At 49.9% G+C, this 12,686-nt stretch overlaps 1 protein-coding gene across 1 annotated transcript in view; it reads left to right on the forward strand.

Moving 5' to 3' along the window:
- The window catches only part of ARID1B (AT-rich interaction domain 1B), a 353,857-nt gene that overhangs the window by 300,394 nt on the left and 40,777 nt on the right, over nucleotides 1-12,686 (forward strand). Inside the window, exons 8-9 of the mRNA XM_081093953.1 lie at nucleotides 7,658-7,985; nucleotides 9,852-9,980. Coding sequence (XP_080950079.1) covers nucleotides 7,658-7,985; nucleotides 9,852-9,980 — 457 coding nt within the window. The remainder of the gene's footprint in view (nucleotides 1-7,657; nucleotides 7,986-9,851; nucleotides 9,981-12,686) is intronic.

A 12,686-nucleotide genomic window follows, 5' to 3' on the forward strand; every position in this document is an offset into this window, starting at 1 on the left:
TGAGCCTGGGACTGACAGGTAGCTCTCTGAAGGTCACATGTGCAGCAGAAGGTGACAGTATTCCCCTGCAACTGACTGGGCACAGGTGTCCCGGGCCTGAGCCTGAAGACCCGCTCCCGCTGGGGAGGGGCAGTGGGCGTGCACACGGCCGCTGCCCCAGGGGCTCTCGGTCGCCTCTCAGCGACCTCCTCCTCATATTGAGCTCTCCTGCTGCATTTCTCTGCTCTGGGCCCAGCGCCATCGCACATGGTCTAGACCAGGGGTGGGCAAACTTTTTGACTCGAGGGCCACAATGGGTTCTTAAACTGGACCGGAGGGCCGGAACAAAAGCATGGAGTGTTTGTGTGAACTAATATAAATTCAAAGTAAACATTACATAAAAGGGTACGGTCTTTTTTTTTTTTAGTTTTATTCATTTCAAACAGGCCGGATCCGGCCCGCAGGCCGTAGTTTGCCCACGGCTGGTCTAGACCAGTGGTCGGCAAACTGCGGCTCACGAGCCACATGCGGCTCTTTGGCCCCTTGAGTGTGGCCCTTCCACAAAATACCAACTTCTGCACATGGGCCGCGAAGTTTCAGTCACACTGTACGTGCGCGCCCGCACGTGGTATTTTGTGGAAGAGCCACACTCAAGGGGCCAAAGAGCCGCATGTGGCTCGTGAGCCGCAGTTTGCCGACCACTGGTCTAGACTGACTGCTTCACATCCGTGGTTCCCTGGATGTAAGCGCCCCAGCCATTAGCACAGTGCTGGCGGGAGGCCCTGCCAGCTGCTTCCTGAGCCAGTGAAGACAGTGTGTCCCCGACACAGCACCTTCCTGACCCCCCGTCCCCCGGCGCCCGGTGCGATGGGTGGACTGAATGCTTAGAATTGTCTCTGGGAAGTGAGACGGATCATCTTTCTATTTCTCTCTGCCGCTATATTTTCTGCATTGAGCTGGTATTACTATATAATTAAATTTTTAAGGAGTTGACTTTTATGACATATAGAAAAAAACTAGAGGAGAAGTGCTGAAGTCATTCTGTAAGGTACTTCTAGGTCTTTTCCCCTCTTGCACAAGCTTTTTGTAATATTACTGCTGTTACATTTTGAAGACTTTTTTTAAAATGCATGTTAACGTAGGAAGAATACGGTGCCTGACATATCAGTTCAAAAACAAATGATCTCTATTTTCACAAACAGCGGGCTTGGATGCCCTGGTCTGGGGCGAGTCAGCCTTCACGTTCTCCACATCGGTGGTCTTCTTAACCGCTCAGTCACTCCCCCCTCACGCACTGCCTCGGGCGGCGCTGTGGTCAGCCTTTGGAGAAAGGTCGGGCTGGAAGAAGGTTTGGGTGTTGTTAATCCTCATTCAAGGATATTTCTCCATTGATTTTTAGAGAGAGTGGAAGGGAGGGGAAGAAACAGAGAGAAACGTCAGTGTGAGAGAGCCACATCAATTGGTTGCCTCCTGCATGTGACCCAACCGGGGCCGGGGATCAAGCCTACAACTGAGGTACGTGACCTTGACCAGAATCAAACCCAGGACCCTTCAGTCCACAGGCCGACGCTCTAGCCACTGAGCCAGATCGGCTAGGGCTGGAAGGAGGTTTTTGAAATATGACTTGTTTTTACACAGAAAGGATCTTACTTAAATGTGGTAACCTGTGAAGAATGTTCAATATCATTCGCCATTAGTGAAATGAAAATTAAAGCCACAATGATATCCACTACGCACATCTTAGAATGGCTAATGGTTTTTTAATTGGCAATATCAAGGACATGGAGGAATTAGAAATTTCATACATTTTTTGCCGGGGTTTCTTAGAAGTTTGAACATGCACTTACTACTCGACCCAGCTCTATCATTCCTAGGGTGTTTTTTTTCCAAGAGAAATGAAACATATGTCCACACAAAGACCTGTATGCAAATGTTAGAGGATTTATTCATAATTGCCAAAACTGGAAACAACCCAAGTGTCCACAGAATGGGCTACTACTCAGCAACAAAAGGGAACAAACTACTGATATGCAACAATATGGATGAATTTCAAAAGCGGGACTCTCAGTGAAGGGAGCCGGCACAAAAGGCTGCAATGCACGACTCTATTTACATGACATCGGAGAAGGCAGAACTGTGGGAACACATCAGACCCGTGGTTGCCAGGGCTGGGAAGGAGATTGGCCACAAATGGCAACTTTCCATCATGATAGAAATATCCCATGTCTTGACTATGCTAATGGTTATGGGACTGTCTGTGGCTGTTATTGTATGTACATTCTAACTCAATAAACCCGACTTAATGTTATGTAGGCCCTTGTCAGGTAGCTCAGTTGGTTAGAACATTGTCCTCAGACACTAAGGCACCAAGGTTTCAGGCTCTATCCCCAGTCAGGGCACATATAAGAAGCAATCAGTGAATGCATAAGTAAGTGGAACAACAAATCGATGTTTCTCTCTCAAAAGAGTAATATGTAGTAGATGGATGTAAAGAGTGATGAACATCTTTGACTAAACAACAAGATAAATGATTAGTTCTCTAATTGACAAATGTATTTATCATGATATGTAGCTAATTACCTGTTGTGTGACTTGTGCATCATTTTCACCCTCCTGGTCATAGGGAATAATACAGAGCCTTTAGTTAATGTTCATGGCAATTGCTGAGTGATTGAAACTGAGAAGCAGAATTTCCTATGAGAGTGGAAGCATTTAATAGTTAACCAAAGCAGGAAGCTTGGACTGTGGGTGGTAACCAGCAAATGCAACTACGCTGGGGGCAGGGGGAGACTTCTCCGTGACCTCCTGAAGTAACGATGGTGACTGGAGTGGAGTCTAGCTCCTGCTTCCTCTGTCTGCTGCTCGAGCCGCACTCCCGGTGGGTTGGAGTCTGAATTCGCTTGGTGACCAATTTCCCGAAGCTGGTGTGCCAAGATGAACCCACTTGAAAACTGTGGGCTCTTGGTCTTGGCTGCGAGGCCGTCCAGCTGAGGTGGGTGGCCCCGCATCTGCTGCCGCATTGTGCTGCCTGCTGCCTCCATCTGCTTTCTGTCAGAGCCAGTGCCAGCGAATCACTAATCTATTAGAGAAACATGAAATCAGAGCGCACACTCGTCCTGGCTTGGCCTCTCCTGTGCTGCTTGGCTCACATGTTTGCTTTTTGTTTATTTGGGGGGGAGGGGGAGATAGGCTATCAAGTAGGCAGAGAGTCTGGGGCATGAGTCATTTTTCACTCCTTCCCACACATTTTAAAAAGATTATGGGGAAAATCCTATTAATGGTTATTGATAACAATTGTTGGTGGTAAGAGTTCCTACTATTCAGAGGTGACTGCCCAGCACTGGACTGGTCGGTTTCTGCCTGTGCCCCATTACCGGCGTGACTTACAGACGTCCAGACTGATGTCCAAAAGATTGAGTAGCTTGTCCAAGTTATGCCGCTAGGAAGCATCAGACCGACATCGAGCCCGGATTTTAGAGCCCGTGCTGTAGCCACTGCTGCCCTAAGCCGTCGAAGCCGTTAGAACCCATTGTCCTGTGGGCAGCAGGACAGCCACAGCCTCCAGGAGAAGAAGGGGGGACTCTGCATTTCTCCCACCAGGTAGCGGCCTCTGTGACTAGGACATGGGAACTGACATGTGAATTCCAGGTGCCGCATTCGGTGGCTTTCTGAGCACCTGTGTGTACGTGTTCCAGGCACAGCAGCTGTGCTCTAATGAGTGACCCCCAAGTCCAGAGCGCTTCCTGCTCTGAGACAAAGTCCAGCTGCTGAGTTGAGCAAAGCCCTGAAACGCAGCTCCTCGCTAGTGCATACCTGACGGGGAAGGTTGGAAGCAAGCTGCAGGTGACAGCCTCTCGGTCATTGCTCCTGTGTTCATTCAGGTACAGCTCAGCTGCCCGCTAATCCCAGGTGCGAAGCCAAGTGGCGCACCTGTCAGGTCCAGCTGTGAGCGAGGTCAGCAAATCGGAGCCTCCTTCCCTGATGAAACTGCCAGGGGCCTCATCTGCCACAACCACGTCTAAACATCTGTTTTCTGAAAGGAGTGAAGTGTCATTTCATTTCCTTCGAAAGCAAAGAGGACGTATGTTTTCACTGCATAAAGTTTCTTAGCAAATGAGTCACCAAATGCGTGCTGGGGGAGGGTGGAAACGAGCTAGAGAAAGAGCATGAAAATGTGAATTAATTTCATTTGCATCCAAACTGTGAATGAGTTTCCTTATTTTTAATAAAGTGAGAGCCAGAAAGGAGCCCTGGATATCACTGACGTCGTCACATCCTGTGGGAGCCAGGCATGTGAGGTCAGGAGGGGAGAAGTCTTGTCTGCTCACGGGAAAGTTCTGGCTGCTGGGGCGCTGGGGATGCAGGGAACCAGGCAGGTCGCTGCAGTGCGCCCGCGGCTCTGCGTCCCTCCCGCCAGGGTGGTGAGCAGAAGGTGCCCTTCCCGCCGAGGTGGTGACGGGAGACAGACCTGTGTGGTCCTGTGGGGTGGGAGGTTCAGCAGCAGCTCAAGAGCTTTTCATAAGGATGGTGGGAATTGATGAGCAGTGAATGTTTTTTACTTTTCCTTGAAACAGTGTAAGCCTGATTGTTTCTGTAAAGGCAGCTGAATTGGAGGAGCTGGCCAGGAGATCCTGGCCCGTGCCCCTGGTGGCCGCTGAGGGGTTCATGTCAGCCTGTTCTGTTCCTTCTGGCCTCTCTCACTGTCCGCTGCCGACATTGCCAGTGCCTCACTGCTCCTGTCTGCCTTCCAGAGGATGGTCAGGGTCAGGAAGCGCTTCTGCAGGTCGCTGTCTGTGCTGCGGGGCCCTTTGCTAGCCTGGCCCAGGATTGGTCTGCAGCAGCTGGCAGCAGAGTATGGCCCGCTTTGGCCCGCTGTCTGTATTTGTGAATAAAGTTTTATTGGAACACAGGCAGGCCCAGTTGTGTATGCATTGCCTGTGGCCGCTTAGTTGTGACAGAGACAGCCTGGCCCACAAGGGCCTATCCAGCCCTTTACAGTGAGAGTGCTGGCCGTGGTCTGTGTGGACAGTGACCTTCGCACCGTCTGCGTGAGTCAGACACGCGACGGGCAGCCAAATAAAGTGCACTGGTGCTGATGCGCGTGGCGAGAGCCGGCAGCCGGCGGTGCTGGGAAGCCTGAATTTCTTGCAGATTTTCAGGGCGATGCAGCTTCCTAGTGTGGACCTGAGAACACTTGGTTTCGTGATCGTGAAGATACTGTTACATCAGTATAGTTTTTCCTTCCGCACCTGAGCAGCTGCACCTCGCGTGCCTGGGCTCTGAGCTGCACTCACAGGCTGCCTGGTGCCAGCCCGGCTCCTGCACCCACCAGCCACGTGGCCCCGGACCAGCTGGAACGCCCTGCCCCTCGGGCGCCCCGTCCCTGGAGTGCAGAGTGTAGTCATAGGAACCCCTCCTGCTTGATGGGAGGATTAAGTGAGTTATGCAGAGAACTTGGGGCTGCGTTTGGCACATAGTAAATATCAGGTATCTGCTCTTATTGTTCCTAATCAAATCCAGTTTCTGCCTCAAAACCTAGAGAAGCTCCTCATCTCATCTCCAGAATGACGCCCAGGCCTGGCAGCGGGACAAGGCCTGCTCTGGTGGCCTCTGCGCGCGCCCCCCCCCCCCCCCCCGCGCCGCCTCCTCCCAGTGACTCTCTGGCCTGTTGTTTGTGGCCTCTTCCATCCGTGCCCTCTCCCCTCCTCTGCCATATTAAACCGCTACCGTTTGTCATAGAGCCCCAACAACTCCTCACGCCGTCGGTGTTAGAGAGGCGTGTCTTTGTTTTACAGAGAAGAGAGTGAAACAGTAAAAACAACGGACCTTAGGCCACACCGTCAGCAATGCAGAGCCTCACGCACTCCAGCTCGCCCCATCCCAGAGCCTCCCACGCGGGCTCCTGATGCAGGCCCCGCCCACAGGCCGTCGCTCAAGGAGGCCTCACTAGCCCCACTGCCTTGGAGCACCTTATGTACCCAAGCACACTTCCTCTAGGCCAGGGGTTCTCAACCTTCCTAATGCCGAGACCCTTTCATACAATTCCTCATGTTGTGGTGACCCCCAACCATAAAATTATTTTCGTTGCTACTTCATAACTGTAATTTTGCTACTGTTATGAATCGTAATGTAAATATCTGATATGCAGGATGTATTTTCATTGTTACAAATTGAACGTAAAGCATAGTGATTAATCACAAAAACAATATGTAATTATATATGTGTTTTCTGGTGGTCTTAGGCGACCCCTGTGAAAGGGTCATTCGACCCCCTCCCCCAAAGGGGTCGCGACCCACAGGCTGAGAACCGCTGCTCTAGGCTCTCTGCTTCTCACTGTGCACTGACTTTTTGTTTTGCTTTTGTGTGTTATTTTTCCTTTCCTTTGCTGCTCCACCACACACACACACACACACACACACACACACACGCGCACACATGCGCGCACGCAAACATACACATGCTTAGATAGCGAGCTGCCTGGGTGCAGGAAATGGGTTGTATTTAACTCAGTATCCCCTGTGCCTAGAACACATATGTTGTATGGGTGAGGCGATACTTCCAGAAAGTAGTGGAACACTAGTTCTTGGTTATGCACTCGTCTTTCCACGTGTGTTGTATTTCAACAGTCACTTATTGGGAGGCAGTGTATTTTATTGGTTAATTGCATGGGTTCCAGAGTCAGTTTGCTTGGACTTGAATCCTAAGCTACTAGCTGTCGGTTCTCCTCAGTTATCAATGGAATCGTGGTCATGTCTGTATTCCAGAGAAATGAAGGAAGTCGTCGGCGCAAAGCCTTGCCAGTGTCTCGTTCGCACTGTGGTTCAGCAGGTGTTACTGCTGGGGTGGCAGTAGGTGTGCCTTTAATTGAGTTGGGTTTAATGTATGTATATTCAATCAAAAAAAAAAGTCATAAAGGAGAAAGGAAGCAAAACCATTGACATGGAGCCCAGGCCATGGCAGCTGCAACTCTCCCCCAGGCGCCTGTGCCCAGTGTGAGCGGGGTGGCGTGGGGGTGGTCGGAGCTCCTCATCTCAGGCCCTGCAGCTCCCAGGTGCCACCACCTCACTGTGTGGAGTGTCATGCCGCTGCTTGAAGCTGTATTTCATAAGACCTGGCACCAAGCACAAGCCAGCCGCTCTACCTGGTGCTCAAGCCAAGAAAAAGTGTTCCCAGCACCCGAGGAAAACGGACGGTGCTGGACTCATGGCGAGGTTCCGCGTGCCCCCCTTCCCCCGGGGTGCTTCGGAGGCTGGGCTTGGCCATCTGTGCGCCTGTCTTCCACGCCGTCCGGAACCCTCCATCGGAACTGGGTGTGGCCCCACAGTCCACTGCCGGCAGAGGGGCCGGAGCAATGGCCTGGGTTGAAGGGCAGGAATGGGAGGTGTAGGGGACAGAGCAGCCTTGGTGCCAGCATCTCTGGCCTGTTCATGGATGAGTTAATGATTAGCCTGGATTTGCCCTCCATGTCGCGCTGTCCTGGGTGGCTCCTGCCTCTGGAATGTGCAGAAAGAGCGTGTTTGAGGCTGCCCGCCTCGCAGCGCCCACAGGGAAGGGTTAATAGGAATGACTAATGTTCAGTGTTGATCACGGTGTTGGACAGAAAGTTTCCAGTGAATGTTTCACAAATCCAGATAGTAAGTAAAAGGCCCTAATTTGTGTTTGCTTGCTTTTTATTTAGGTAACTACTCCAGACCCCCAACGTATAGTGGGGTGCCCAGTGCAAGCTACAGCGGCCCGGGGCCTGGTGTGGGCATCAATGCCAACAACCAGATGCACGGGCCAGGGCCAGGCCAGCCGTGTGGTGCTATGCCCCTGGGACGAATGCCATCAGCCGGGATGCAGAACAGACCGTTTCCTGGAAACATGAGCAGCATGACCCCCAGCTCTCCTGGCATGTCTCAGCAGGGCGGGCCAGGAATGGGGCCGCCGATGCCAACCGTGAACCGTAAGGCACAGGAGGCAGCCGCCGCAGTGATGCAGGCCGCTGCCAACTCAGCACAAAGCAGGTATGCCATCGGGGCGGCGGTCTGGTGTGTGCGTGAACGGGGCTGGGCACCGTGTGGTCCCCGGGTCACATGGGGGCAGAGCAGTAGCAAGTCGTTTTGCTTGGCCGGGAGGCTCAGAAAAACAAATGACAGGCCAGTTCTCGGAGGCACCAAAGAAGGAATCTGAGTGGTGGGCAAGTCGGTTGTGGGGCATTATTTGAAATGGCCGTGAATGGTCACTGAGCAGCCCCCCAAAGCCCAGGCCTGGGCGTGGCTGGGGTTCCCTTTAACATAGCCAGGTTCGCACAGGAAACATCAAGCCTGTAAACCAGTGAAAATCTACAACATTGAAAAAGAACGTCTCCCCTTTGTCCCCCCACCATAAAATGTTTATGGCAAAGAAACTTTGTACACATATGTGTATTGTGTGTGTTTGTCTAAGTGTGTATGTGTGAGATTCATCCTTCATATTCTTATCTTTTCTTTTTCTGGGCATACCTGTCTGTCCAAACCAAAATGAGGTTAATGCAAAGATAATATTTCAGGAAGGTTAATTTGATCCAGGAGGATTTTATCCTCAATTATTTGATTTCAATCCTGATTTTAAAATTAATTCTTAAAGTAAATACTTGGCCTGTATAAAAGTAACATTGAATTTAAAAATTCGGAGGCCAGAGTGAATGTTTTCAGAGAAGCACCTGTATATATGTTTTATGTTTAACTTATACTAAAATTCATTTAAAACAAGCAAATTGAGCCCAGCTGGCGTGGCTCAGTGGTTGAGCATCGACCTATGAACCATGAGGTCATGGTTCGATTCCCGGTAAGGGCACATGCCTTGGTTGCATGCTGGATCCCCAATAGGAGGTGTGCATGAGGCAGCCGATCAATGATTCTCTCTTATCATTGATGTTTCTATCTCTCCCTCTCCCTTCCTCTCTGAAATCAATAAAAATATTTTTAATTAATTAATTTTTAAAAAGCAAATTGAAAGATATGTATGAAAATAGGGTACCTTGAAGAAATGATAGAAGGTTCTGATTTTTTTTCCAAAGGGAGATAAAAGCGTGCGTGTGTGTGTGCGTGCGTGCGTGTAAATGTGTCCCTTTGTTACCTTCCCTCTGAAGCTGCTATTTGGGAATGTTAGGGACCCCTCCAATCTCACTGTTTCCTCCAAATAATGAAAAATTTCCCTTGAGGAATCAAAATGAAAACCACTCATTCTCTCTCCATCTCTCCTTCTCCCTCCCCTCTCTCCTCCCCATCTCTCCATCTCCCTGTCATCCCCATTACAATTAGAACCTCCTGTATGCCAGCAGTGTACCTCTCACCCAAACCTGTGCAGATCCAGGGGATGTTTTAATGAACCTGTCTGTGAGGACTGGTTGGACTGGTATTTGAGTAGAAAGCACTTGATTGAATTTGATTCGAGGCCTTGGCTAGTGACCTGGGAAGGAGATGACCACAGAGATGCTGATTAGGACTCCTGGCGGGCTCCCTCGGAGTCAGTTCCTCTGTCACTTTGCAGAAAGGCAGGCGTCACTGTCATCCATGCATTTTCCTTCCATTTGCAATCGGGAGGCCATTCCATCCCAAGTGAGCCTCCGGGAGTTTAAATGGACTGTATTTTTGACTAAAGTCAAAGCTGTACTTCAGAACTGCACTGAGATGAGATCTGAAAATCTTACTGTTCTCTCCTTCGTCCTGCCCACCCCCCGCCCCCTTTTAAGGAAAGTACCTCGTTCCACTGCAGGCAGCTGCATGGTACAGAGTATTACACCGCATCTGTGACCCTCCACACCTGTGTGTGGAAATGACAGGTGGACAGGGGTGTTCATACTGTCGACAGAACAAATCCAAAGAAGTTGTTCTTCTGTTCTGCTTTAGGCCACCATACATTAGGTCGCCTGCTTATCCCAGCCAGTCTGGGGCTGGCGGACGCCCCCTGTTTTCTTCCCAGCACCCCAACTATGGCAACTCTCAGGCTCCCATGATGCACCAGCCTGACCAGTACGGGTAGGTAGCAACAGACCCTGACTCGCTGGGGCCCTGGGCGATTTTAAACTGTTAATGAACGTGCCGTCTGGCTGCAGAAGTAACACCCAAAACAAAGTGAAAGACCTCGAAGGAAATCCATCTCAGAGGGGTTGTCTTTTTGTTTCTTTCTGTTTGTTTTATTCTGTTTTCATCACCAGCACTGTGCTGGTTGGGTAGCAACCTGCATGCTGTCCCTGATCTGTCTGCATGGCTATCGGCATGGCTTCTTCCCTCATGCCTGAGACAAATCCACATTTTCTCTGTGGAAAGTAATGAGATGACCTGCTCTGGTGTCATTCCCCCACTGTTGTCGTGTGTTGTCAGGTACTTGTGTTGTGTTATCATGACGGTGTTACTGTCACTGTCACTCACCAACCTGCTCCTGCACAACCCTCAATTCCAGGGGCAGTGGCCGCCTTTGGCCAGAGATTCCCTGGGAAAATACAACCAGATAATCCTAAACAGAATTTTCTCTCAGAACACGGTGTGGCCGTATTATCAATTACAACACAGGAATTACAGACAGCAACAAAAAAAGGTCTCTTTCCTACTAGAAAACTATTATCAGGCTACACTATCTTAGGTTAGGGAATGCTTTTAAAGTATGTTATTACTGAGTGACTTACAAAGCAAAAATTATGATCGACATTTTTTGTATTGTAATGTAAGATTATCCTACATAGATTGAATCATGTGCACTAGATAGTTTCTATAGAAACATACCACATTTTTGGTTAAAGTAGGAAACGGTCAGCTAGCTTTGTTTAAGGACTCAATTCATGCAATATGCTTTCACTAGTTATGAATGGGCGATGGAGAGCTTTTTAATCGTCTTTATATTCAGGATACATTTATTTCGACAGTGAGAGCAAATGGTAAGTTCGCAATTGAGAGTTCTAAATCCTGTCAACATGGTCCTAAATGTGGACCAACAAATAGAAAATCCTATAAACATGATCCTAAAAATGCAGTAACAGGTAGAGGACTGGGTGAACACACATTTTGGGAAAATTGTCTTTTCCTCTTTTCCTTCCTTGTGGCACCTTCAAGGTCACTGCTTGAGCCCGTGGGAAGGTGGCCATGGAGAGAGAAGAGCATTTGCATCAGCTGCTAATCCATAGGATCTGTCCTTCCCACCTCGGGAGTCCTATCTGGCCCCACGCAGCTCGCCCGCCTGTGCCTTGCCAAGCCACATTAAGCAGCTGTGTAAAATGAATTTAAATGGCATGCATCAGAGTGCAATCTCCTCCACTGGGGCAGAAAATCAATGTTAGCTAACCAGCACGCGGAGCTCGGGCCTGCGCTCCAGCCAGCAGCGTCCGGAGAGCGTCCTAGAACACAGCACCTCCTCCTCGTTTGAAACCAGGGAAAGGGAGATGTTGGGTTTCCGCGTGGGTCTGCTAGAGGCTTGGCACAGGCGCGGCTCCGCAGCCCTGCCCCGTTAGCTCTGAATTTTGTATTTCATGTCTACGGCATTCTTTCCACAGAAGAAAGACGCCGCGTTTTATTTCTATTTTAAATCGTCTTTCCTTTGCACTTTGCAATAAACAACACCTGTTGTGCTTTTTTTGTAAGCAGAGCTTGGCTGTGAGAAAACGTGTGTGGTGCGTGTTTGAGAGCCGCGGGTTCAGGAGTTCGGTTTTCACACGCTTTGCGTTACCTAACAGCTCATTGCAGCAAACTCCTGTTTGTGCTTTTGTCTTTGTTTCCGCGTGGACAGCTGTCAGGTTCAAGTTCGGCGGGCAGTTTGAAGAGCCAGTTCTCATGTATCAGTCTCTCTCTGGGAGAGGAAGCAGGGTTCCCAGCTCCCTGTGGCGACCCTTTCTCGAGTCAGAATCCCCAGGGGCTGGAGCCAGGAGAGAGGCTGAGAAAGGACTGGATGGCGAAGGCGCGCAGTGAGGGAGTGGCAGCGAGGAGAGGGGCGCTCCTGTAAGGTGAGGGTGTGGCGGGTGCGTGGGGCCATGGAGAGGACACTCGGGGAGCTGTTCCTTCTTTAAAAGGCAGTGCCAGGTAGACACGTGCCACACGGAGTAAGTCGAGGATTCTGTAGATGAGTTGTTTATTATGTTTCCCCTTTTGAGCAAAGAAATCCCTCATTTTGATTATGAGAGGATTCGCAGTAGAATGTGGTGAATCACACTGTTCAAGTACTAAGAAGCTGAGTGCCTCAGCCGGTTTGGCTCAGTGAATAGAGCATCGGCCTGCGAACTGAAGGGTCCCGGGTTCGATTCCGGTCGGGGGCATGTACCTTGGTTGCCGGCACATCCCCAGTGTGGGGTGTGCAGGAGGCGGCTGATCGATGTTTCTCTCTCATCAATGTTTCTGGCTCTCTATCCCTCTCCCTTCCTCTCTGCAAAAAATCAATAAAATATATATATAAAAAAAGCTGAGTAATAGTATCCAGTATTTGAAATTAACAATTCATATCTGTTCAGGACTCTTCCCCTCCCCCCTTTCCCACACACACACTGATAAACTTTTTTACTCCGAAAATGCAGTTTTAAAGCTTTTCTAGTTAATGTAATCTCTTGAAGTAACGAGAAACAGTGCCACACAGCCTGGCCGCAGCGTTGTTCTCGCTTTGAAAGTGAGCTGTGTCTGGCTGCCTTTGACTGGGACCCTCCTCTCTCAGGGCGGGGTGCCTGGAAGAACTTTTTCTTTTCAGCTTTCAGGCCTTTTCTGCAA

This window comes from Myotis nattereri, assembly GCF_964212035.1.
Source record: "Myotis nattereri genome assembly, chromosome: 6".
NCBI lineage: Eukaryota > Metazoa > Chordata > Mammalia > Chiroptera > Vespertilionidae > Myotis > Myotis nattereri.